The 27,818-nt window shown below is 52.0% G+C and overlaps 1 protein-coding gene across 1 annotated transcript; it reads left to right on the top strand.

Moving 5' to 3' along the window:
• The first annotated feature begins 320 nt into the window (after positions 1–320).
• Positions 321–27,741, top strand: ccs (copper chaperone for superoxide dismutase). Its single transcript, XM_085976218.1, has 8 exons — positions 321–390; positions 3,941–4,013; positions 7,124–7,261; positions 7,624–7,801; positions 10,922–10,982; positions 12,291–12,368; positions 23,404–23,507; positions 27,371–27,741. The coding sequence occupies exons 1-8, from the start codon at positions 352–354 to the stop codon at positions 27,522–27,524; spliced, it is 825 nt and encodes a 274-aa protein (XP_085832344.1). The 5' UTR covers positions 321–351; the 3' UTR covers positions 27,525–27,741.
• The last annotated feature ends 77 nt before the right edge of the window (positions 27,742–27,818 follow it).

Below are 27,818 nucleotides of genomic sequence, written 5' to 3'. Positions count from 1 at the left end.
TCCTACATTACAACAGTGGCCACACTTGAAAATCAGTGCTTCATTGGTTGTGAAGCGCTGAGGTCATTAAAGGCAAATCTTTACCTTTTAACATTGAAAAAAATCTGAATGGTACTTTATACATAAACTAACATTAAATCCTGAACAAACAAATAAAAACCACTTCAGCATTTTATATTGCTGTGTTTCAGTAATATAGATGTATAGAAATGCACAGGTGGGAGAAATAAATTGCTTGACGGTGTGCGTGGGGGGACAATGTCTCTTTAAAAATGCTAAGAGACACTTGAACAACAGTTTAAAAGGAATTAGTTCCGGGTTAGAGGGAACAGTTCAAGGGGGATATTCAACATGGCAGCAACGAGCATTCCAGATAACAGCAACAGCAAGGTATGGGTGGTGTCTGAGGTCAGCAGTATTAGTCGCTGGGAGGTTAACGTGCTTATCTGTATCCCTTTCCACTTTAGAGTTCACAATGCATGTGCTTCGGAAACAGGAAAATACAATTGAAAGCACGTTCATTGTTTGGGCTGCTTCAGGATATATAGTCTATAATAATTGATTCACAGACTGTGTGCCCCTCCCTGTTCGCTTTCTCTTCCTTTGCCTCTGTTTTCAACACAATCCGCCTCCTGTCTCTTTATTTCCTTTCCCCCCGCCTCCACCACCCCCCGCGCCACAATTGTCATGGTTTGCATGGGGGATGGCATGGGAAAGGGGGCAAGCCCCTTCTCTGCCACCAACCAGACCATTGTATTTTGTCGTTGGGCTCTCTGTGCAGTTCTTAAGCTTTCGAATGTTTGCTGTGGGTTTGTGATGAGTCATGGTGTTCTGGCAGATGTGTGTACAGCCAGGGTCCTGTTAAGAGGCTTGAGGGCCGTAATCCAGGCTGACGCTCCCAGTCTGAGGGAGCGCCGCACTGTCGGAGGGGCAGTACTGAGGGAGCGCCGCACTGTCGGAGGGGCAGTACTGAGGGAGCGCCGCACTGTTGGGAGGGGCAGTACTGAGGGAGCGCCGCACTGTTGGGAGGGGCAGTACTGAGGGAGCGCCGCACTTTCGGAGGGGCGGTACTGAGGGAGCGCCGCACTTTCGGAGGGGCGGTACTGAGGGAGCGCCGCACTGTCGGAGGGGCGGTACTGAGGGAGTGTCGGAGGGGCGGTACTGAGGGAGCGCCGCGCTGTCGGAGGGGCGGTGCTGAGGGAGCGCCGCGCTGTCGGAGGGGCGGTGCTGAGGGAGCGCCGCGCTGTCGGAGGGGCGGTGCTGAGGGAGCGCCGCGCTGTCGGAGGGGCGGTGCTGAGGGAGCGCCGCGCTGTCGGAGGGGCGGTGCTGAGGGAGCGCCGCGCTGTCGGAGGGGCGGTGCTGAGGGAGCGCCGCGCTGTCGGAGGGGCGGTGCTGAGGGAGCGCCGGAGGGGCGGCGCTGAGGGCGCGCCGCGCTGTCGGAGGGGCGGCGCTGAGGGAGCGCCGCGCTGTCGGAGGGGCGGCGCTGAGGGTGTGGTGTGGGTGAGAGTGGGGAGTCATCTGTGGGCTGTTGTCAGCTGTTCCCTGTGGCCTGGTGATGATTGATAATGGGGACAGGAAGGGCATAACCTAGTGTAGACGTGGCTGATCAACCACGGGGAGCATCACATTCCTCCCTCAACATCCACATAGAACCATAGAAGGAGAATCATACAGCATAGAAGGAGACCATTCGGCCCATCGTGCCTGTGCTAGCTCTCTGAAAGCGCTCTCCAATTAGTCCCACTCCCCCCTGCTCTTTCCTCATAGCCCTGCCCATTTCTCCTATTCAAGTATTTATCCAATTCCTTTTTGAAAATTACTATTGAATCTGCTTCCACTGCCCTTTCAGGCAGCGAGTTCCAGATCACAACATCTCGCTGCGTTTTAAAATGAAAAGAAATCTCCATCTCCCCCCTCGGGTCTTTGTCCAAATAGCTTAAATCTGTGTCCTCTGGTTACCGACCCTTCTGCCACCTGAAGCAGGAAAAGCAGCGAGTTCCTGCCCCTGATTGTAATGCGGTGACCCCTGTTGGAAAATGCGCGTGCGAGCGCACCTGCACAGCCGGGCAAATTACCGCCACAGTGTGTGATGCCCACCATAGTTGAACAGCCCACCAACTCCCACATTGGGAATGTGTGATTGGAGGTCACCCCCCCCCCCCTAGTGAGAGACACCTTGGAGGGGAGAGAAATGGCAAAAATAGCGTTGGATAGTTTTGTTTTTTAAAAGCTGAAAGTTTGACCGCGTTCATGATATCAGTGAAGCCTGCGGCCGTGTTTAGCGGGTGTGCGTTTTCGGTCCCCACCACAAAAATCCCCGTTTCCCCCCCCCCCCCCCCCCTTCCCCTCCTCTGGCCAGTGTCTTGGGCTGAACCGGACAGTTTGACCCTGAGCTGAGCTTCCGGCACCCACATGACCAAGACCGCCCACTTCCACCTCCGCACCTTCACCAGTCTCCACCCCGCGGCCTCAGCTGATCTGCCGCTGAAACCCTCAACCGTGTCTTTGTCACCTCTGGCCGGCCTCTCATCTTACACCCTCCGTAAACTTGGAGCTCATCCAAAACTCTGCTGCCCCCCTGTGTCCTAACTCGCACTGAGTCCCGTTCACCCATCACCGCCCCTCCTGTACTCGCTGACCTACATTGGCTCCCGGTTTGGCAATATTTGGAATTTAAAATTCTCATCCTCGTTTTCAAATCCCTCCGTGGCCCTCGCTCCCCTCTCCCCATCTCTGTAACCTCCTCCAGCCCCACAACCCTCCGAGATGCAGGTGCAGCAGGCGGTTAAGAAGGCAAATGGTATGTTGGCCTTCGTAGCGAGAGGGTTTGAGTACAGGAGCAAGGATGTTTTGCTGCAGTTGTACAGGGCCTTGGTGAGACCACACCTTGAGTATTGTGTGCAGTTTTGGTCGCCTTATCTGAGGAAGGATGATCTTGCCATGGAGGGAGTGCAGCGAAGATTCACCAGGCTGATACCTGGGATGGCAGGAATGACGTATGAGGAGGGATTGGATCGATTGGACTTATACTCGCTGGAGTTTAGAAGAATGAGAGGGGATCTCACTGAAACTTATAAAATTCTAACAGGACTAGACAGACTAGATGCAGGAAGGATGTTCCCGATGGCGGGGGAGTCCAGAACCAGGGGTCACAGTCTAATGATAAGGGGTAAGCAATTTAGGACAGAGATGAGGAGGAATTTCTTCACCCAGAGAGTGGTGAACCTGTGGAATTCTCTATCACAGAAGGCAGTGGAGGCCAATTCATTAAATATATTCAAGAAGGAGTTAGATATATTTCTGAAGGCTAAAGGGATCAAGGGATATGGGGAGAAGGCAGGGACAGGGTACTGAATTTGGATGATCAGCCCTGATCGCATTGAATGGCGGAGCAGGCTCGAGGGGCCGAATGGCCTACTGCTCCTATCTTCTATGTAAATAACAGGGAGACTGGGGTTACTATTTAAATAATAATTAAATAATAATTACAGACAAATATTACCCATAAACGTGTTTGAATCCATTTTATATTTTATTTCTTACATTGAACATTAACACAAGCACTCAGCGAAACCACTGCAGACTCCTGCAGGTCAGTATGTGGCGACGGAGAGCTCCTATCTTCTATGTTTCTATGAGATCTCTGCGCTCCTCCAATTCTGGCCTCTTGCACCTCCCCGATTTTAATCGCTCCACCATTGGCGGCCGTGCCTTCAGCTGCCTGGGCCCCAAGCTCTGGAATTCCCTCCCTAAACCTCTCCGCCTCTCTCTCCTCCTTTAAGACGCTCCTTAAAACCGACCTCTTTGACCCAGCTTTTGGTCGCCTGTCCTAATATCTCCTTACGCGGCTTAAATTTTTGTCTGATAATCGCTCCTGTGAAGCGCCTTGGGACATTAAAGGCACTATATAAATCCATGTTGTTGTTGTTGTTGTTTTTAGTTGGAGTTTGCAGTGCAGATGACTTGTGAGGGCTGTGCCAGCGCCATCAGAAACGCCCTGACTGGAGTTGACGGTAAGTCCCAACCTCGCGATTGCAACCCTCCAATTTGCACCAACACACAGCTTGCTTCCTCTCCCCTACTGTTAGATCTCTTAATTTCAGTGGACCACACTAATCTGAGGTCAACGCACTAAAATAAAAGATTTTGAGTCCAGTGGTAGGTTTTAAATAGCTGACCCTTTACTGGGATTCAGGACAGGGTGGCACCGACTGCCCTCTGACCCCCCTCACCCCTCCTCTACCCCGCATTCACCCAGGCCACCCCTCCCGAAGTGCGAGCCTGGATGGCGCGGATCGGAAAGTCTCCCTAACTGCGGACCGCCAAGTGTGGTCCTGTTACCAGGGCTCCTGAGGGTTAGATTACGAGGAGAGATTACACAAACTAGGCTTGTGTTCCCTGGGATATAGAAGGTTAAGGGGGCGATTCGATTGAGGTTTTTAGGATTTTGAAAGGAATTGATAGGGTAGAGAGCGAGAAACTATTTCCACTGTTGGGAGAGTCTAGGACATAACCTTAAAATCAGAGCCAGGCCATTCAGGAGAGAAGTTGGGAAACACTTCTTCACGCTAAGGGTGGTAGAAGTGTGGAACTCTCCAGCAAAAAAGCACTGGATGCCAGCTCAATTAATGGTTTTAAATCTGAGATCGATGGATTTTTGCTAGACAAGGGTGTTTTGGGAAATGGAGCCAAGGCGGATAGATGGAGTTCGGTCACAGATCAGCCATGATCTCATCGAATGGCGGAGCAGGCTCGGGGGGCGGGGGGAGCTGAAGGGCCTCCTCCTGCTCCTAATGTTCCACATTTTCAAGCAGGAATCTTTCTGATTTAATCCACCCAACTATAGGAACAGGAGGAGGCCGTTCAGCCCCTCGAGCCTGTTACACAGAAACATAGAAGATAGGAGCAGGAGTGGGCCATTCGGCCCCTCGAGCCTGCTCCGCCATTCAATGCGATCATGGCTGATCATCCAAATTCAGTACCCGGTCCCTACTTTCTCCCCATATCCCTTGATCCCTTTAGCCTTAAGAAATATATCTAACTCCTTCTTGAATATATTTAATGAATTGGCCTCTACTGCCTTCTGTGGTAGAGAATTCCACAGGTTCACCACTCTCTGGGTGAAGAAATTCCTCCTCATCTCTGTCCTAAATGGCTTACCCCTTATCTTTAGTCTGTGACCCCTGGTTTTGGACTCCCCCGCCATCGGGAACATCCTTCCTGCATCTAGTCTGTCTAGTCCTGTTAGAATTTTATAAGTTTCAATGAGATTCCCCTCTCATTCTTCTAAACTCCAGTGAGTATAAGCCCAATCGACCCAATCTCTCCTCATACGTCATTCCTGCCATCTCAGGTATCAGTCTGGTGAATCTTCGCTGCACTGTCTCCATGGTAAGAACATCTTTCCTCAGATAAGGCGACCAAAATTGCACACAATACTCAAGGTGTGGTCTCACCAAGGCCCTGTACAACTGCAGCAAGACATCCTTGCTCCTGTACTCGAACCCTCTCGCTACGAAGGCCAACATACCATTTGCCTTCTTAACCGCCTGCTGCACCTGCATGCTTACCTTCAGCGACTGGTGCACAAAGACACCCAGGTCTCGTTGCACTATCCCTTTTCCCAATCTATTGCCGTTCAGATAATCTGCCTTCCTGTTTTTGCCACCAAAGTGGATAACCTTGCATTTATCCACATTATACTGCATCGGCCATGCATCTGCCCAATCACCCAACCTGTCCAAATCATACTGGAGTTTCTCTGCATCCTCCTCACTGCACACACGCCCACCCAGCTTTGTGTCGTCTGCAAACTTGGAGATATAACATCTAGTTCCATCGTCTAGATCATTAATATATATTGTGAATAGTTGGGGTCCTCGCACCGATCCCTGCGGTACCCCACTAGTCACTGCCTGCCACTCGGAAAAAGACCCGTTTATTCCAACTCTTTGCTTTCTGTCTGCCAACCAGTTCTCTATCCAAGTCAGTACCTTACCCCCATTCAATGAGATCATGGTTGATCTGTGACCTAACTCCATCCACCCGCCTTTGCCCCATGTCCCTTAATACCTTTGGTTAACAGAAATCTATCAATCTCCGATTTAAAATTAACAATTGGCCCAGCATCAATTGCCGTTTGCGGAAGAGAGTTCCGAACTTCTCCCGCCCTTTGTGTGTAGAAGTGTTTCCTAACTTCACTCCTGAAAGGTCTGGCTCTAATTTTTAGACTCTGCCCCCTAGTCCTAGACTCCGCAACCAGCGGAAATAGTTTCTTTCTCTCTACCCTATCTGTTCCCCTTAATATCCTGAAAACTTCGATCAGATCACCCCTTAACCTTCTAAATTCCAGGGAATACAACCCTAGTTTGTGTAATCTCTCCTCGTAATTTAACCCTTGGAGTCCGGGTAGGCTAGGGAGATGTTCTCATTCCTGAGCGCTATCCAGTGAATCCTGCTGGAAAGTGTGCGAGTGAGTGTGTCTGTGCATCAGTGTGTCTGTGTGAGACTGAGTGAGTTTGAGACTGTGTGTGTGTGTGTGTGTGTGTGTGTGTGTGTGTGTGTGTGTGTGTGAGACCGTCAGTGTGCATTTGTCTGTGTGTGTGAGTGAGACTGAGTGTGTCTGTGCATCAGTGTGTCTGTGTGTGTGACTGAGTGCGTGTGAGACTGTGTGTGTGTGACTGTCAGTGTGTGTGTGTGTTTCTTTGTGTGTCTGAGTGGGTATAAGTGTGAGACTCTGTCAGTTTGTGTGTGTGTGTGTGAGTGAGACTGTGTCAGTGTGTCTGAGTGTCAGTGTGTGTGAGTGCCAGTGCGTCTCGAGTGTGCATTAATGTTGAGTGCAGTGAGAATCGGCCCTGGCTGCGATTCGCTCCATGTTTGATTAGCACTCGGACTCTCCCTATCCCGGCTCCCTCACAGCCGGTTTGGAGGAGGGACGAGCGGGGCAACTGTCGCGTGCGGCGCTGTGTGCCAGATGGAATCTGCACCTGCGGGGGCCAGGTGCAAAGGTTAGGGGGGAGACGAGGTATACTAACAACTGCAGCGTCCCCCCATCAGGAGTTCGTATGGCCGGGTACAAAGAGGATGATGGTGCTCTTACTGAAGTGCCTCCAATTCCTTGCAGGAATCCATTCGGTGGATATAAATCTGAGCGAGGAGCAGGTTCTCATCGACACTACGCTGACATCGGGGGAAGTGCAGGCACTGATAGAGAACACGGGGAGACGAGCCGTGCTTAAAGGGATGGGCCCGGCCTCTCGCAGTAAGTACAACAGCCTGTCCCTGTCTTTGACCGGACAGTGTAGAGGGAGCTTTACTCTGTATCTAACCCGTGCTGTACCTGCCCTGGGAGTGTTTGATGGGACAGTGTAGAGGGAGCTTTACTCTGTATCTAACCCGTGCTGTACCTGCCCTGGGAGTGTTTGATGGGACAGTGGAGAGGGAGCTTTACTCTGTATCTAACCCGTGCTGTACCTGCCCTGGGAGTGTTTGATGGGACAGTGTAGAGGGAGCTTTACTCTGTATCTAACCTGTGCTGTACCTGCCCTGGGAGTGTTTGATGGGACAGTGGAGAGGGAGATTTACTCTGTATCTAACCCCTGCCCGTGTGTCGTTTCTCCGCAGAAGACCTGGGCGTTGCCGTGGCGATGCTGGGCCCAGAGGGCCCCATCAAGGGCGCGGTGCGCTTCCTGCAGCTGTCGGAGCAGCAGTGCGTTGTCGAGGGGACGATCGACGGACTGAACCCTGGCCTGCACGGTTTGCACGTGCACGAGTTCGGGGACCTGACCAGCTCCTGCCTCAGGTAACCTGTTGCCGTGACTTGTGTGAGGGCGATATTGAGGTGGTGTTGTAAGATCAGGATCACAGGCTCACACACAGATTACCCAACAGGGCTTTAGAAGTTGGAAGGCTTTTATTAAAGAGCTACAGTTTTAAAGCACAATCAGATATTGCAGATGGTTTAAGCTGAGTATAATAGACATACAACCCGTGACAGTGGGAGCGATCTACGACTCCCAAATCGGAATGCCACGACCGGACGGACGGGGGAGGCAGTACGGTGGTCTCGGATTGGGTGGATTCCTGCAGTCTGCTGCAGTGGTCACTTCCGTTGGGTCATTTCTCGAGCTGTTGGAGGTGTGAGGCCGTCAACCACCTCAGAAGCTAAACTTGACCAAGGTGTTAGGCCGTAGCCACCTCGGGGAAGCCTTCGCCCCTGACTGCCTGATTTCCCCTCTCGGTCGCCTATATTTATAGTTATTTCGGTGGGCTGGTAATCACCTGGTGTCAATCATTTGATCCCCATCCTATTGTCCAATTGTGAAGCGGGAAGGCATCCCTCGCCGTCCCTTTCTGAGTGACTGACAAGGCCTCCCTCTTATCTTTCTGAGGAATGTTTTGTTATGTCTATTTGTCTTTTGATGCTTGATATTCGACCTTGCTGGCATTTCTGCTATCTGTTCCTGGCTGCATGTTGTCACTCTCTGTTCTAAGAAGTAAAACTCATCTTTTGAATCTAACAGCATTTTCTTACAAGGTGCACAGATGGTGGGCAATAAAGTGGGGTGGATGGTTTTTTACCCATCAGGGGGACTTTCAGTACCTCGTCCGATTCCCGAGTCCGGGCACTTGGGCGCCGTCTGACTATTTGGCTACAGCGGGAATCAAAACCAAACCGATTTGATTTATAAAAAAAAAAAAAAAATTCATTCTCCTCCGGGTACAGGCCTCGCTGGCAAGGCCGGCATTTATCGCCCCCCCCCCCCCCCGCCCCCAGCTCCACTCCGTGATGGTGGCGGCGAGCTGCCTTCTTGAACCGCTGCAGTCCGTGTGGTGAAGGAACTCTTCCCACAGCGCTGTCGAGCGGCTGGAGACGAGCGAGCGGCTCGCTCGGCCCTTTCGGAGGGCGGTTAGGAGCCGACCATGTTGGTGTGGGACGGGAGTCACGGTCAGTGTTTTTGCAACAATCCCTGGTCAGCAAGTAAGTAGGAAAGCTAATCGAATGTTATCGTTTATTGCCAGGGGAATTGAATACTAGAGTAGGGAGGTGATGCTTCAACTATACAGGGCATTGGTGAGACCACATCTGGAGTACATGTGTACAGTATCGGTCTCCTTTATTTAAGGAAGGGTGTAAATGCGTTGGAAGCAGTTCAGAGAAGGTTTACTGGACCAATACCTGGAATGGGCGGGTTGTCTTATGAGGAAAGGTTGAGCAGGTTGGGCCTATACTCATTGGAGTTTAGAAGAATGAGAGGTGATCTTATTGAAACATATCAGATACTGAGGGGCTCGACAGGGTAGATGCAGAGAGGATGTTCCCCCTCGTGGGGAAATCTAGAACTCGGGGGCACAGTTTCAGAATAAAGGGTCGCCCTTTTAGAACTGAGATGAGGAGGAATTTCTTCTCTCAGAGGGTCGGAGATCTGTGGAATTCTCTGCCCCAGAGAGCCGTGGAGGCTGGGTCATTAAATACATTTAAGGTGGAGATACAGATTTTTGCAAGATAAGGGAGTGAAGGGTTATGGGGAGCGGGCAGGGAAGTGTCTTTGAGCCCCAAGATCAGCCATGATCTTATTGAATGGCGGAGCAGGCTCGAGGGGCCCAGTGGCCTATTCCGGCTCCTATTTCTTATGTTCTTATAAAGGCAGAGTATTTTTTAAATGGTGAGAGATTGGGAAATGTCGGTGTTCAGAGGGACCTGGGTGTCCTTGTACACGAATCACTGAAAGTTAACATGCAGGTACAGCAAACAATTAGGAAAGCAAATGGTATGTTGGCCTTTATTACAAGAGGATTTGAGTAGAAGAGTAAAGACGTCTTACTGCAATTATATCGGCCCCTGGTGAGACCACACCTGGAGTATTGTGTACAGTTTTGGTCTCCTTACCTAAGGAAGGATATACTTGCCATAGAGGGAGTGCAACGAAGGTTCACCAGACTGGTTCCTGGGATGGGGGGATTGTCCTATGAGGAGAGATTGAGTGGACTAGGCCGATATTCTCTAGAGTTTAGAAGAATGAGAGGTGATCTCATTGAAACATACAACATTCTTACAGGGCTTGACAGGGTAGATGCAGGGAGGATGTTTCCCCCTGGCTGGAGAGTCTAGAACCAGGGGTCGCAGTCTCAGAATAAGGGGTCGGCCATTTAGGACTGAGATGAGGAGGAATTTCTTCACTCAGAGGGTGGTGAATCTTTGGAATTCTCTACCCCAGGGGGCTGTGGAGGCTCAGTCGTTGAGTATATTCAAGACAGAGATCGATAGATTTTTGAATATTAAGGGAATCGAGGGATATGGGGATAGTGCAGGAAAGTGGAGATGAGGTAGAAGATCAGCCATGATCTTATTGAATGGTGGAGCAGGCTCGAGGGGCCGAATGGCCGACTCCTGCTCCTATTTCTTATGTCCCGAGGTCGTGGAAGGCGCTATATAAATGCGAGTCTTTTTACCTCCCTTCAGCGGTTTATGTTGCTGGACTTGCAGTCTCATGTATCAATAATAACGTTCCCCTCGCAAGGTCCCGGCGGACAGTGATCAGTGGCGGGGTCGCTGGTGGGTTTCCACGCACACACGCACGCGCACACACAGCCGAGCTGCTGTTCCTGACGCCCTGCTAGATCAGCGTAAATGGAATTAGGTACTTTCCTGCTCTGCATGACCCATGTATGCTCCCTCAGTACCGCCCCTCCGACAGTGCGGCGCTCCCTCAGTACCGCCCCTCCGACAGTGCGGCGCTCCCTCAGTACTGGTACTGGGAGTGTCAGCCTGGATTAGGCGCTCAAGTCCCTGGAGTGGGACTCGAACCCATGACCTTCTGACTCAGAGGCAAGAGAGAGAGTGCGACCCATTGAGCCACGACTGATGCCCCGTTGGGACGTCCTCACCACAGATTAAAGCTTGCATGTGATTATTCCACAGTTGTGGGGACCACTACAACCCAGGAAAGAACCAGCACGGCGGGCCCCAGGATGTGGACCGGGTAAGTGAGGTCCACGTTACCCAGAGCCCATCCAATGCATTGCCAAGAGGGCAGCTCGCACAGTGTGTCTGAGGGAGGTTCCAATGAATCCCTTCAACAGGGAGCCCAGGCTGATGGGACGGATGTTACCTTGGTCTATTGGCTGTAAACAACAAGGGCAACCTTTTCCCAGTCCCCAAGGGGCCAGGTCTCCCCGCTAAATGAATAGTTCCTATTTAGGGACTCTCACTCAGACAGGCTGGGAAAATACCACGCTGCTCCAGTTGGATCTGAGGCACATTATTCAGGCAGGTATCTAACCCCGTGCTGTACCTGCCCTGGGAGTGTTTGATGGGACAGTGTAGAGGGAGCTTTACTCTGTATCTAACCCGTGCTGTACCTGCCCTGGGAGTGTTTGATGGGACAGTGTAGAGGGAGCTTTACTCTGTATCTAACCCGTGCTGTACCTGCCCTGGGAGTGTTTGATGGGACAGTGTAGAGGGAGCTTTACTCTGTATCTAACCCGTGCTGTACCTGCCCTGGGAGTGTTTGATGGGACAGTGTAGAGGGAGCTTTACTCTGTATCTAACCCGTGCTGTACCTGCCCTGGGAGTGTTTGATGGGACAGTGTAGAGGGAGCTTTACTCTGTATCTAACCCGTGCTGTACCTGCCCTGGGAGTGTTTGATGGGACAGTGTAGAGGGAGCTTTACTCTGTATCTAACCCCGTGCTGTACCTGCCCTGGGAGTGTTTGATGGGACAGTGTAGAGGGGGCTTTACTCTGTATCTAACCCGTGCTGTACCTGCCCTGGGAGTGTTTGATGGGACACTGCGTACCTGAATTGGGAAAGTTGCACGCTCCACCACTGACATCCCTCGCCTCGATGAGCAGGAGATCTTTGGCTGGGAGTTGGACTGGACTGGAGTGTAGAGTTAGAGCGAGCTGGTGTAATACGTCCTCGTGATGCCTTTGTTGATGGGTGGGAATGGGGAGTTGGGCCCTGCGTGCTATCTGTGAAGCCCACAGGGTGTACAGCTACTGGTGACTATCTGTTGAACGATATTTCTGTGTCCATCCATCCTTCCTGCTGTCTGCCGAGCTTTTCCAAATGCGCCGTCCTTCACACTCTGCCTCCCCCCTCTCGCTCTAACTCATTCTCTCCCAGGACCTTCCAATGCTGGGAGTCCTCCCCCTCGCTCGGTCCAACTACAAATCCAAGTGTGGCCTTGCCAATCCCCTACCCTTTCCTCCGCTCTCCTACGTTTGTTGTCCCAGTCTCGGCGACGTCCTGCCCCCTCAGCCTTTCCTCATTGTTGCCTCTCTTCCAGCACGTCGGTGACCTGGGAAACATCCGGGCAAACGAGCTCGGGAGGGCCACCTTCCGAATCCAGGACAGCCGTCTCAAGGTAAGACAGCCCGGTCGTCGGCGCAGCGAAGGCGGCCGCGTCCTCGATACGATCCTCCTGAAACCAGCCCATCGAAGGCCCACAGCCAATGTAGAGAAACTAACGCTGACGTAGGTGGCACTCTCTCTCGCCCCGGAGTCAGACGGTCGTGAGTTCGAGTCCCACTCTAGAGACTTGAGCACATAATCCAGGCTGACAATCCAGCGCAGTACTGAGGGAGCGCCGCACTGTCGGAGGGGCGGTACTGAGGGAGCGCCGCACTGTCGGAGGGGCGGTACTGAGGGAGCGCCGCACTGTCGGAGGGGCGGTACTGAGGGAGCGCCGCACTGTCGGAGGGGCGGTACTGAGGGAGCGCCGCACTGTCGGAGGGGCGGTACTGAGGGAGCGCCGCACTGTCGGAGGGGCGGTACTGAGGGAGCGCCGCACTGTCGGAGGGGCGGTACTGAGGGAGCGCCGCACTGTCGGAGGGGCGGCACTGTCGGAGGGGCGGCACTGTCGGAGGGGCGGCACTGTCGGAGGGGCGGCACTGTCGGAGGGGCGGCACTGTCGGAGGGGCGGCACTGTCGGAGGGGCGGCACTGTCGGAGGGGCGGCACTGTCGGAGGGGCGGCACTGTCGGAGGGGCGGCCTTTTGGATGAGACGTTAAGCGGAGGCCCCATCTGCTCTCGGGTGGATGTAAAAGACCCCCTGGCACTATATCAAAGAAGAGCTGAGGAGTTCTCCCCGGTGTCCTGGGGCCAATATTTATCCCTGAATCAACATCACTAAAACAGATAATCTGGTCATTATCACATTGCTGTTTGTGGGAGCTTGCTGTGAGTAAATTGGCTGCCGCGTTTCCTACATTACAACAGTGACCACACTTCAAAAAGTACTTCATTGGCTGTAAAGCGCTTTGAGACGTCCTGAGGTGGTGAAAGGTGCTGGAGAAATGGGAGTCTTTCTTTATTGGGAGGCATTAATAGAACCATTCGGTATAAATCAAAGGACACCATTCTGTCACCGAACAGGTCGCTGGTCAGACCGTATCTAGAGCGCTGCGCCCAGGTTTGATCCCCTCACACGGTGGGTGATCTAGTGACCTTGGAACAGGCCCGGAGCACAGGTCCGCGAATGATTCCTAGCGTAAAGAACCTCGGCTAATCGGATACGCGTAAGGACCTTGGTCTGTTTAATTCAGAGCAGCGTAGACTTGGTGGTGACTAAGACTTGGGTGATGGTATAGAAAGCCACAGATCCAAATTTGCCGATGACGCAAAGATAGGCGGCAGTGTAGATGGAAGCATAAAATTACAACGGGATATCGACAGATTAAGCGAACGGTCTAAACTGTGGCAAATAGACTAAATGTAAGCAAATGTGAAGTCATCCACTTTGGCCCTAAAAAGGATCGAACAGAGTACTTTCTAAATGGTGACAGGCTAAAAACAGTGGAGGTCCAAAGAGACTTGGAGATCCAGGTACATAGATCATTAAAATGTCAGGAACAGGTACAGAAAATAATCAAAAAGACTAATGGGATGCTGGCCTTTATATCTGGAGGACTAGAGTACAAGGGGGTAGAAGTTATGCTGCAGCTGTACAAAGCCCTGGTTAGACCACACCTGGAGCACTGGGAGCAGTTCTGGGCACCACACCTTAGGAAGGATATATTGGCCTTGGAGGGAGGGCAGCGTAGGTTTACCAGAATGATACCCGGACTTCAGGGGTTAAACATCGAGGAGAGATTACACAAACTAGGGTTGTATTCCCTGGAATTTAGAAGGTTAAGGGGTGATCTGATTGAAGTTTTCAGGATATTAAGGGGAACTGAGAGGGTAGATAGAGAGAAACTATTTCCGCTGGTTGGGGATTCTAGGACTAGGGGGGCAGAGTCTAAAAATTAGAGCCTGACCTTTCAGGAGTGAAGTTAGGAAACACTTCTACACACAAAGGGTGGGAGAAGTTTGGAACTCTCTTCCACAAACAGCAATTGATGCTGGGTCAATTGTTAATTTTATGTAACCCCTTCACGGTTCTCTAGATATATGTGAGATGTGGTCTCTGTTGTAGACAGTGTTCTATAGTCCAGTAAGGAGATCACTACTACAATGGCTTAATTCTAATTATCTTACTTTATAGTTTTAACGTCAGACAGTATAAGAAGATTACGGGTCAATGACCTAAATTAGACATTTGCATACATTAGAATGAATCTAGACATAATAAACATACATTCTCCATTTATATGGATTCAAAGGAGAATCTGTCCCTGTGTCCAAATTCGAGTGCACTCTTTCGTTGGCGCGCTTAAGTTGGAGCTCATGGTATGTATAATGTCTGCAAGACTTACGACTCCGAACCCCTTCGTTGAATTCTCTTCACGATCACTGAATCCCACTTTGAGTTCTGGATGCAGAGCTACTAATACGAAGGGCGGCGGCCGAGTTTGGAAGCCCGGGACGGGATGCGGCAGCCATTTGCCTCCTGAGCCCTCTTTTCAGAGCTCCTGCCCTCTTCTTCCAGTCGCTCTTTTCTTCCCGCGTGAAAAACCCGACTCCACCCCTTCCTCCTGGGGTTTCTGCCTGGAGACTGCGCAGCCTCACTGTCTGCAACAGTTGATACTGGTGCAGAATTATGGAAAGTATGCTCTTAGTCACATTGTGTCCTTAAAAGTTCTTGCCGTACCTTCACATGGGCAACTTTAACCCAGGGATTTATAACAATAATACAGTGTCCAAGTTAAAGATTGATAACCATACTTAGCGTACATAACATTTCCAGTGGGTATTACATTTAAATCTGAGATTGATAGATTTTGTTGACCAAAGGTGTTAAGGGATACGGGGCGAAGGCAGGTTTATGGAGTTATGTCGCAGATCAGCCCTGATCTCATTGAATGTGGGAACCGGCTCGAGGGGCTGAATGGCCTCCTCCTGTTCCTGTGTTCTTATGTTTTTATGTGACCTGCTAGAGGACTAAAACATTCATTTAAAGGGCTGGGTAGTGGGCCTACTGAGATTATTCCAGTTTAACAGAAAAGGGAGGAACAGGGCTCGTAAGTTCCCAGAGAAGAAGACAACTTGCATTTCTATAGCGCCTTTCACGACCACCGGACACCCCAAAGCGCTTTACAGCCAATGAAGTACTTTTTGAAGTGTGGTCACTGTTGTAATGTTGGAAACCCGGCAGCCAATTTGCGCACAGCAAGCTCCCACAAACAGCAATGTGATAATGACCAGATCATCTGTTTTAGTGATGTTGGTTGAGGGATAAATATTGGCCTCAGGAGACCAGGGAGAACTCTCCCCTGCTCTTCTTCGAAATAGTGGCCGCAGATCTTTTACGTCCACCTGAGAGGGCAGACGGGGCCTTCGTTTAACGTCTCATCTGGAAAAAGGCACCTCCGCCAGTGCGGCGCTCCCTCAGTACCGCCCCTCCGCCAGTGCGGCGCTCCCTCAATACTGCACTGGGAGTGTCAGCCGAGATATTTGTGCTCAAGTCTCTGGAGTGGGACTCGAACCCACAACCTTCTGACTCCGGGGCGGGAGTGCTACCCACTGAGCCACTGGCTGAATAGTGAGCGTTCGGAATACATTGACGGTGATGTGGTGGGTGTTGACTCTATGTCTTGCCCTCTAGAGGGAGCTGGACCGGTCCCTGACTGGGGTGGAGTACGCATCATATCGAAGACAAGTGACTTTATAGATAATACTCGGTCCGTGTGATCACCTGGGGAGTGGGCGGTCTGAGAGAGAATTTCCAATTGTTCCCTTTATTAGCCCTGGGTTCACTGTCTGTGAAACCACCCAACGTCCAGCCTATTCCCTACTCTGGTCCTCCCCAGTCTGTTTAAACTGGAATAATCTCTCAATAGGCCCTTTTTAATTATTATTTTAGACCTCTGTCAGGTCGCCTCTAAGTCTGTGCTGGTTCTTCGCTTCTCCCAGGAGATTACGTGGATGTGGGGCAGAGGGGGCGGGGTGGAAGGGCAGGGGGAGGAGAGGGAAGGAAGTACAGGAAACCTTTTTTTATCCGGGACCGGCGTGGTGCCGGTTTATCAAAAAGTCCGATTACAGAGAGGTATAGTGAAAGGCACGAGAGCCCCGTACACAGCAACAAATCCAGGCTTCCCTGTTGCTTAGCAACAAGTGCAGGAACCCCGGTGACAGCCACAGATCCAGGAACGGCCACTAATATGAAGTAAAACTTACTTGAACCTATTCCTGAATTTTGCCGGTTAAACAGAGATTTCCGGTTATTTAGGTGCCGGTAAATCGAGAGTTTCCTGTATCCAGTCATGACGTTCCGGCCGCCCAGACTGTGGGGCTGGCTTGATGGACCAGCTGGTCGTTTCCTATCCGTCCGCTTCGCATTTATCGAGCGAGCTTTGCGAATTCTAACCAGAAGTGGCTTCCCCCCCCCCATTAGATCAGTGGGGTGCGTGCACTACCCGTACAATCCAGGCCGCTCCCACGTTTCATCCCTGGTCAGTGCTGAATGAGCCAATTTGATTCGGGGATGGCGGTTTAACGATACACTTCGGCTTGGCGCCTCCCCTTGAACCGCTGCAGTCCGTGTGGTGAAGGTGCTCCCACAGTGCTGTTAGGGAGGGAGTTCCAGGATTTTGACCCAGCAACGATGAAGGATCGGCCGATATACTTCCCAGTCAGGATGGTGTGTGTGACTTGGAGGGGAACTTGGAGGTGGTGGTGTTCCCATGCGCCTGCTGCCCTTGTCCTTCTAGGTGGCAGAGCTCGCGGGTTTGGGAGGTGCTGCCGAAGAAGCCTTGGCGAGTTGCTGCAGTGCATCTTGTAGATGGTCCACACTGCAGCCATGGTGCGCCGGTGGTTGAGGGAGTGAATGTTTAAGGTGGTGGATGGGGTGCCGATCAAGCGGGGCTGCTTTGTTCTGGATGGTGTCGAGCTTCTTGAGTGTTGTTGGAGCTGCACTCATCCAGACATTCAAATACGAGGTACTAAACATTTAATCTCCTAAACTCAAGGAAGTGCAAGTCATGATTCTGCAAGTGCTCAGTTGCTTCTCACGGGATATTTTCAGTCACGAGCTCCCTCCCGCTGCTTTTGAGGATTTTTGTAAAGAGGTATCACTCCCCCCCCACGGGTTAGAAGGTCGTGTATCCACGTCCCCCTCCGGGTCTTGAGCCCCTAACCCGGGCCGCCGCTCCTGGTGCGACACCGAGAGAGCGTTTACATTGCCCACCGCGCTTCAAACCCAGGGATGGCTGGATGGTGACGGGGAGCAGGAGCTGTGGCTGATCCCGCGGCGCCGAGGGCCCGTTGCCGAGACTCAGCAGGACTTGGGGCGAGTCAGGACACCGGGGGCGGGGCTCCGAGCTCCGAGTCTACCGAGGGTGGAAGGTGGTGGGAGGCCGGCCAGGTGAGTGTTGGAATAGTCGAGGCTGGAGGTGGCAGTAGCACATCCGTGGGTTTCCACAGCCGATGGGCTGAGGCAGGAACCCATTATTACATTCGCCAATGTGGTTGCGATGTTGCAACAGGGACGAGCATGTGGCCGGGCTGTTAAGACGGTTGGTAGATTATTCGCAGCGTAGTTGGGAAATGGGTCCGACTGTTTTGACTCAGAGCTGGGGGAGTGTGGTGTAACTTATAAATTGAGGGAAAGGCACTCTTAAACATAGAAACATAGAAAAATAGGAGCAGGAGTCGGCCATTCGGCCCTTCGAGTCTGCTCCGCCATTCAGTATGATCATGGCTGATCCTCTATCTCAATACCATACCCCTTGATGCCTTTTGTGTCTAGAAATCGATCTATCTCCTTCTTAAATATATTCAGTGACTTGGCCTCCACAGCCTTCTGTGGTAGAGAATTCCACAGGTTCACCACCCTGTGAGTGAAGACATTTCTCCTCATCTCAGTCCTAAATGTCCTACCCCGTATCCTGAGACTGTGACCCCTCGTTCTCGACCCCCCCAGCCAGGGGAAACATCCTCCCTGCATCCAGTCTGTCCAGCCCTGTCAGAATTTTATATGTTTCAATGAGATCCCCTCTCATTCTTCTAAACTCGAGTGAATACAGGCCTAGTCGACCCAATCTCTCCTCATACGACAGTCCCACCATCCCAGGAACCAGTCTGGTGAACCTTCACTGCACTCCCTCTATGGCAAGTATATCCTTGCTTGGGTAAGGAGACCAACAGTGCACACAGTACTCCAGTATTTAAGATTATACCTGGCTTGCTAACCAGATCTAGAGTACTGTGTACAGGAACAGGCGAGATAGATTGGCAGGAAAAGATCAGACAATCTATCAAGCCTGCCGTCTCCCCCCCCACCCCCACTCATGGTGGCCAGAGGACCACAACTCAACACTTACTCACTTCCCCCACGCCCTCCCCTCACCTCCCCACAACCGTGTAACCTCCTTGGAGAGGCAGAAAATCAACGAGAGAGAAACTCAGGGCCAATAAGAGGGGGAAAAAATACTCTGGGGGAAAGTCCTCTCTGACCCCTCCCCCCCCCTCAGGCGATCGATCCCTGAGGCGATGGGCAAAAGAGCCAGAGGCAATGCTAGGAAACACATTATTTACATAACGAGTGTTTAGGATTTGGAACGCACTGCCTGATAGGGCGAGGGATGCAGATTCAATAGTAGACTTCAAAAGGGAATTGGATAAATACTTGAAGGAGGAAAAACATTGCATGGATATGGGGAAAGAGCGGGGGAGTGGGACTGACTGGATTGCTCTTCGAAAGAGCCGGCGCAGACTCGATGGGCCGAATGGCCTCCTTTTGTGCTGTACCATTGTATGATTCTACAAAGCCCAGTCCAGGGGATCGCCCGGATCAAGTGTTCTCTGTAGCCACTTCCCTTCTACGTGAATGCCGTCTCTGCCTCATGTTATCGGGTATGGAATAGCAGAACAAAGGCTTGTAGTTTCAAATCTGGGTACTGGGGGGTGGGGGGGGGGGGCGATGGGAGACAAAGGAAATTCGGGCAAAATCTGTTTGGCTCGAGATGCGGACGGGACGGGCAGCGAGAGCCAGGGAACAGTGAACGATGGCAGGGCTCAGGAAGGGACTGGACCAGATCCTGTCAACGATAGGATAGTGCCAGAACTGAGAGGTTATGACCATCAGGAAAGATTGAACAGGCTGGGGCTCATTTCTCTAGAAAAGAGAAGGCTGAGGGGTGACTTGATCGAGGTCTTTAACTTTATGAAAGGGGCTCGATAGGGTAGACGTAGAGAAGATGTTTCCACTTGTGGGGGAGACCAGAACTAGGGGCCATCAATATAAGATCGTCACTGATAAATCCAATAGGGAATTCAGGAGAAACTTCTTTACCCAGAGAGTGGTGAGAATGTGGAACTCGCTACCACAAGGAGTGGTTGAGGCGAAGAGCAGAGATGCATTTAAGGGGAAGCTGGATAAACACATGAGGGAGAAAGGAATAGAGGGTTATGTTGATGGGGTGAGATGGAGAGGGGTGGGAGGAGGCTGGTGTGGAGCAGAAACACCAGCACGGAGCAGTTGGGCCGAATGGCCTGTTTCTGTGCTGTAGATTCCATGTAAACACAATTCAGGGTCGTTGGATTTTGAGCAAACAAGAGAATAATCTTGTCGGATGGGGAGAGATACTTCCGCTTCAGGTTGTTACGATGTTACACGGTACAGGAAACTTTCTGATGCCGTCCCATCAAAACTGCCGTAGAAGCCAGCGCTAATGTTAAAACATGCGGAGCTTTTCAGCTCCGTGTGAATCAACAAACCCTGTTGCTTAGCAACAGCTTCAAAACAGTCGGCCGCAGCTTAAAAGCATCTCTGTAGCTAAGCAACAGCTTCAGCTAGACCTTGCAGAGCCTGACTGGAAAAAAAAAAAGCAACGAGAAGTAAAAAAACTTATAGGAAACGGCTCCTGAATTTTGCCGGTAGATAGAGCTTTCCGGACTTTTAACCGTAAGTGTCCTGTACAAGACTCCAGTCTGCTTAAAACACCACATCTTCTAACTCAGTGTGACTACAACAGCAACTTGTATTTATATAGCGCCTTTAATGTAGTAAAACGTCCCAAGGTGCTGCACAGGTGTATCATAAGACGAAAAAATTGACACCGAGCCACATAAGGAGAAATTAGGACAGGTGACCAAAAGCTGGGTCAAAGAGGTCGGTTTTAAGGAGCGTCTTAAAGGAGGAGAGAGAGGCGGAGAGGTTTAGGGAGGGAATTCCAGAGCTTAGGGCCCAGGCAACAGAAGGCACGGCCGCCAATGGTGGAGCGATGGAAATTGGGGGATGCTCAAGAGGGCAGAATTGGAGGAGTGCAGAGATCTCGGGGGGGGGTTGTGGGGCTGGAGGAGATTACAGAGATAGGGAGGAGGGCGAGGGCCATGGAGGGATTTGAACACAAGGATGAGAATTTTGAAATCGAGGCGTTGCTTAACCGGGAGCCAATGTAGGTCAGGGGGGTAATGGGTGAACGGGACTCGGTGCGAGTTAGGACACGGGGCAGCCGAGTTTTGGATGACCTCAAGTTTACGCAGGGTGGAATGTGGGAGGCCGGCCAGGAGTGCGTTGGAATAGTCGAGTCTAGAGGTAACAAAGGCAAGGATGAGGGTTTCAGCAGCGGATGAGCTGAGGCAAGGGCGGAGACGGGAGATGTTAGGGAGGTGGAAATAGGCGGTCTTTGTTATGCTGTGAATATGTGGTCGGGAGCTCATTTCAGGGTCAAATATGACACCAAGGTTGTGAACAGTGAGGTTCAGCCTCAGACAGATGTTAGGGAGAGGGATGGAGTCAGTGGCGAGGGAACGGAGTTTGTGGTGGGGACTGAAGACGATGGCTTCGGTCTTCCCAATATTTAATTGGAGAAAATTTCAACTCATCAAGAACTGGATGTCGGACAAGCAGTCTGACAATTTAGAGACCGTGGAGGGGTCGAGAGAAGTGGTGCTGAGGTTGAGCTGGGTGTCGTCAGTGTACATGTGGAAACTGAGGCTGTGTTTTCGGATGATGTCGCCAAGGGGCAACGTGTAGATGAGAAATAGGAGGGGGCCGAGGATAGATCCTTGGGGGACACCAGAGGTAATGGAGTGGGAAGAGAAGCCACTGCAGGTGATTCTCTGGCTACGATTAGATAGATAAGAATGGAACCAGGCGAGTGCAGACCCACCCAGCTGGACGATGGTGGAGAGGCGTTGGAGGAGGATGGAGTGGTCACCCGTGAGGAAGGATGTTCTTGCCATGGAAGGAGTGCAGCGAAGATTCACCAGGCTGATACCTGGGATGGCAGGAATGACTTATGAGGAGAGATTGGGTCGATTGGGCTTATGTTCACTAGAGTTTAGAAGAATGAGAGGGGATCTCATTGAAACTTAGAAAATTCTAACAGGACCAGACAGACTAGATGCAGGAAGGATGTTCCTGATGGCGGGGAGTCCAGAACCAGGGGTCACAGTCTAAGGATAAGGGGTAAGCCATTTAGGACAGAGATGAGGAGGAATTTCTTCACCCAGAGAGTGGTGAACCTGTGGAATTCTCTACCACAGAAGGTAGTAGAAGCCAATTCATTAAATATATTCAAGAAGGAGTTGGATATATTTCTTAAGGCTAAAGGGATCAAGGGGTATGGGGAGAAGGCAGGGACAGGGTACTGAATTTGGATGATCAGCCATGATCTTATTGAATGGCGGAGCAGGCTCAAGGGGCCGAATGGCCTACTCCTGCTCCTATCTTCTATGTTAACCGTGTCAAAGGCTGCAGACAGGTCGAGAAGGACGAGGAGGGATAGTTTACCTTTGTCACAGTCACGGAGGACTAGTGTGTGTGAGAGCCACCAGTATCGCTTGCACTCCCTGTAAACTCCCACACTTACTGCCTTGAACCGTTTCCCTGTCACACTGCGTTGTTAACAGCTACTCGCTCGCACTCACGCTCCCTCGCTCACACGCACACTCACTCTCTCTCCCTTGCACTCTCGCTCACACACACTTTCCAGGAGCCACTGCAGAGTGATCAGGACAGAAACACTGGCTGTTGTTCTACATAAGAACATAAGAGGTAGGAGCAGGAGTCGGCCATTCGGCCCCTCGAGCCTGCTCCGCCATTCAATACGATCACGGCTGATCTTCAACCTCAACTCCACTTTCCTGCACTATCCCCATATCACTCGATTTCCTTGATCTCAAAATCTATCGCTCTCTTTCCCCACTCGCTCTCGCCAAGCTCTATGGAGGCAAATGGTAACCTCTACCTTGGCTCAAATCAGCTAACTCAACAGAGCCAAGGTGTGGAACCAGAGACCTTCCTGGCCTGAGTGGGTGAATGGTTAAAGGAGTGTTCATGGCACGTGCACACTGTCTGCGCGCGCGAGGTATTCTCATGCACACGCACTCGCTCACCGGCACACTCCTGCTCACGCACACACTCACTCTCGCGCGCACTCTCTACCTCGCGCGCGCATTCTCGCGCACTCACACTCCTGCTCACGCGCACACTCACACTCGCTCACAGGCACACTCCTGCTCACGCGCATACTCACTCTCGCTCACAGGCACACTCCTGCTCACGCGCATACTCACTCTCGCTCACAGGCACACTCCTGCTGCTCACGCGTACACTCACTCTCGCTCACAGGCACGCACTCTCCCTCGCGCGCGCACGCCGAGGTCTATAGAGGGCAAATTGTAACCTATTAAAGGGGGTGTCAATGGTCTGGTCCCATGGTAAAGAGGTGTCGATGGGGCGGCCCAATTGGAAAGGGGCGTTGATGGGTCTGAACCAGTGGCGATACTTTCTAACCCTCTGTTGTAAATCCCATCATCATAAAGAAACTACTCATGAAATAATGCTGGCTGGCCAGCTGGTGGCGCCGTCCAAGGAGTATAAATACTCGGGCGTGGGCCCAGTTTGCTCAGGGACATTTTGTAAGACAAGGAACTAGTGAAGTACAACTAGACCTCCATGTTCTGAAACAAGTTGATTAAAGCCTTGCTTTATACTCGAACCAAGTGTGTAGTGAGTTTCATTATGTCACTCTGCACGTCACTAACTCTGCCCCTCCACCCCCCCCTGCCAGGTCTGGGATATCATAGGTCGATCGGTGGTGGTGGACACTGGCGAGGACGACTTGGGCAAAGGATCCCATCCCCTGTCCCGAACCACGGGCAACTCTGGAGACCGGTAAGTGCGCGGGCGAACGAGCTTGGACCGAGGCGCGCGTTCTCTCGCCACCTCGACTGGCAGCGGCCAGGTAGCGCCTGCCGATCGGCGCCGTACACTAGGCTCTCGACGCCGTCCGGAGAGTTGCTGATGATCCGTGCCGTGGCGCGGTGCCCCACACAGTCTGGTGGGGGGTGGGGCGGGTAAGATGTGATCCTGCGCCTGCGATTCCCGCACGGCGAGTTCCTCATCTCGGTCAGGCTGCCATGGGGGGTGGTGGTGGGGGCGCTCAGGTACCAGAGGAGCTTAAAGGGTTAAATTACAAGGACAGGTTGGCTTGTGTTCGCTTGAGTACAGGAGATTGAGGGGTGATTAATCGAGGTGTTTAAAATATTAGTGATTTGACAGGGTAGATCGAGAGAAACGATTTCCTCTGGTGGGGGGCGAGTCCAGAACAAGGGGGCGTAACCTTAAGATTAGAGCCAGGCCGTTCAGGGGTGATGTCAGGAAGCACTTCTTCACACAAAGGGTGGCGGAAACCTGTAACTCTCCCCCCCAGAAAGGCTGTGGATGCTGGGGGACAATGGGAGCTTTCAAGACAGAGATGGATAGATTTGTGTTGGCTAAGGATGTGGAGCAAGGGCAAGTAAATTGGGTCGAGGTACAGATCAGCTGTGATCTGATTGAACAGCGGAGCAGGCTCAAGGGGCCGAATGGCCTCCTCCTGTTGCTAACGTTCCTATAAAATTGGGGGGGGGGGGAGCCCAGCGATGGACCAAATCAGAAGAACTGTGCTACTGTCTGATTAGATAGATAGAGAGAGAGAGAGAGAGAGCGAGCGAGAGAGACCATCCATATTACAAGATCCTGCAAACAAGACCGATTATTAAAAGAAACCAGGGCCTTTCGGAATCAAAGGAGGACGCAGTCAAGTTTAAATGACCTGCCCATGGGAGTGTTTGATGAGACAGTGTAGAGGGAGCTTTACTCTGTATCTAACCCGTGCTGTACCTGCCCTGGGAGTGTTTGATGGGACAGTGTAGAGGGAGCTTTACTCTGTATCTAACCCGTGCTGTACCTGCCCTGGGAGTGTTTGATGGGACAGTGTAGAGGGAGCTTTACTCTGTATCTAACCCCGTGCTGTACCTGCCCTGGGAGTGTTTGATGGGGCAGTGTAGAGGGAGTTTTACTCTGTATCTAACCCATGCTGTACCTGCCCTGGGAGTGTTTGATGGGACAGTGTAGAGGGAGTTTTACTCTGTATCTAACCCGTGCTGTACCTGCCCTGGGAGTGTTTGATGGGACAGTGTAGAGGGAGCTTTACTCTGTATCTAACCCGTGCTGTACCTGCCCTGGGAGTGTTTGATGGGACAGTGTCGAGGGAGCTTTACTCTGTATCTAACCCCGTGCTGTACCTGCCCTGGCAGTGTTTGATGGGACAGTGTAGAGGGAGTTTTACTCTGTATCTAACCTGTGCTGTACCTGCCCTGGGAGTGTTTGATGGGACAGTGTAGAGGGAGCTTTACTCTGTATCTAACCCGTGCTGTACCTGCCCCGGGAGTGTTTGATGGGACAGTGTAGAGGGAGCTTTACTCTGTATCTAACCCTGTGCTGTACCTGCCCTGGGAGTGTTTGATGGGACAGTGTAGAGGGAGCTTTACTCTGTATCTAACCCGTGCTGTCCCTGCCCTGGGAGTGTTTGATGGGACAGTGTAGAGGGAGCTTTACTCTGTATCTAACCCGTGCTGTACCTGCCCTGGGAGTGTTTGATGGGACAGTGTAGAGGGAGCTTTACTCTGTATCTAACCCGTGCTGTACCTGCCCCGGGAGTAGAATCATACAATGGTACAGCACAAAAGGAGGCCATTCGGCCCATCGAGTCTGCACTGGTTTTTTCGAATAGCAATCCAGTCAGGTCCCCCCGCCCCCTCGCTCTCTCCCCATATCCCTGCAATTTTTTCTCCTTCAAGTATTTATCCAATTCCCTTTTGAAGTCTACTGTTGAATCTGTGTCCCTCGCCCTATCGGGCAGCGCGTTCCAAATCCTAAACACTCGTTACGTAAAAAATGTGTTTCTTGGCGTTGCTTCTGGCTCTTTTGCCCATCGCCTCAGGGATCGATCGTCTGAGGGGGGGAGGGGTCGGAGAGGACCTTCCCCCAGAGTATTTTTTCCCCCTCTTATTGGCCGAGTTTCTCTCTCGTTTATTTTCTGCCTCTCCAAGGAGGTTACACGGTTGTGGGGAGGTGAGGGGAGGGCATGGGGTAAGTGTTGAGTCGTGGTCCTCTGGCCACCATGAGTGGGGGGCGGCAGGCTTGATAGATCTTCTGGTCTTTTCCTGCCTGTCTATCTCTCCTGTTCGTATGTGAACTGTACATTGTACTCCAGATCTGGTTAGCAAGCTGGATATAATCTTAAGTACTGGAGTACTGTGTGCAGTTTTGGTCTCCTTACCTAAGGAAGGATATACTTGCCATAGAGGGAGTGCAGCGAAGGTTCACCAGACTGGTTCCTGGGATGGCAGGACTGTCGTATAAGGAGAGATTGGGTCGACTAGGCCTGTATTCGCTAGAGTTTCGAAGAATGAGGGGATCTCATTGAAACATATAAAATTCTGACAGGGCTGGACAGACTGGATGCAGGGAGGATGTTTCCCCTGGCTGGGGGGAGTCTAGAACGAGGGGTCACAGTCTCAGGATACGGGGTAGGACATTTAGGACTGAGATGAGGAGAAATGTCTTCACTCACAGGGTGGTGAACCTGTGGAATTCTCTACCACAGAAGGCTGTGGAGGCCAAGTCACTGAATATAGTTAAGAAGGAGATAGATTTCTAGACACAAAAGGCATCAAGGGGTATGGGGAGAGCGGGAATATGGTATTGAGATAGAGGATCAGCCATGATCTCATTGAATGGCGGAGCAGGCTCGAAGGGCCGAATGGCCGACTCCTGCTCCTATTTTTCTATGTTTAAGAGTGCCCTTCTCAACACCCCACTCCCCCAGCTCTCAGTCCCAACAGTCTGACCCATTTCCCAACTACGCTGTGAATAATCTACCAACCGTCTTAACAGCCCGGCCACACGCTCGTCCCTGTTGCAACATCGCAACCACATTTGCGAATGTAATAATGGGTTCCTGCCTCAGCCCATCGGCTGTGGAAACCCACAGATGTGCTACTGCCACCTCCAGCCTCGACTATTCCAACACTCACCTGGCCGGTCTTCCACCCTCGGTAGACTCGGAGCTCGGAGCCCCCCCCACCCCACCCCTCCCCCCAGTGTCCTGACTCGCACCAAGTCCCGCTGAGTCTCGGCAATGGGCCCTCGGTGCCGCGGGATCGGCCATGGCTCCCGCTCCCCGTCACCATCCAGCCATCCCTGGGTTTGAAGCGCGGTGGGCAATGTGAACGCTCTCTCGGTGACGCACCGGGAGCGGCAGCCCGGGTTAGGGGCTCAAGACCCAGAGAGGGACATGGCCCCATGACCTTCTAACCCACAGTGTGAGGGGGGAGTGATACCTCTTTACAAAAATCCTCAAAAGGAGCGGGAGGGAGCTTTACTCTGTATCTAACCCGTGCTGTACCTGCCCTGGGAGTGTTTGATGGGACAGTGTAGAGGGAGCTTTACTCTGTATCTAACCCGTGCTGTATCTAACCCTGGGAGTGTTTGATGGGACAGTGTAGAGGGAGCTTTACTCTGTATCTAACCCGTGCTGTACCTGCCCTGGGAGTGTTTGATGGGACAGTGTAGAGGGAGCTTTACTCTGTATCTAACCCGTGCTGTACCTGCCCTGGGAGTGTTTGATGGGACAGTGTAGAGGGAGCTTTACTCTGTATCTAACCCCGTGCTGTTGGCTGAAATCTGCTCCTTGCTTGTTCCCCCTGAAGTTTGGCGTGCGGAATTATAGCTCGCTCCGCCGGACTCTTCCAGAACCCGAAAAAGATCTGCGCGTGCGATGGCGTGACCCTGTGGGAGGAGCGAGAGCGACCGATCGCCGGGCCGGGGCGAAGGTCGGCGAACCCGCCCGTGGCCAACCTTTGACCTGTGAACAAGACGCGTATTTCTGACCAGATTTGAGTCCACTGACTGGAATGTCCTTGCAAATTGTTTTCTTCTCAGGGTGCTGAGGCTAATTTTAATCAAACGAACCGGAGCAGGTCCATTGACTGCCATGTTTGACCCCGGCTGTGGCTAACAGCAGTGAGCGCAGGCCTGCCCTGGGCCCTAGCCTGGGCCTCTCTCCCTACCCTTTCTCTGCGAGGCCTGCCCTGGGCCCTAGCCTGGGCCTCTCTGCGTGGCCCAGCTCTGCGCCAACAGCGCTGCCCCTAACCCTTC

Source organism: Somniosus microcephalus, unplaced genomic scaffold, assembly GCF_052327205.1.
Source record: "Somniosus microcephalus isolate GS21.2 unplaced genomic scaffold, FLI_Smic_1.0 unresolved_chr2, whole genome shotgun sequence".
Lineage (NCBI taxonomy): Eukaryota > Metazoa > Chordata > Chondrichthyes > Squaliformes > Somniosidae > Somniosus > Somniosus microcephalus.
The sequence above is the reverse complement of the archived record's forward strand: the minus strand, read 5'-3'. Positions and strand labels throughout refer to the sequence as shown.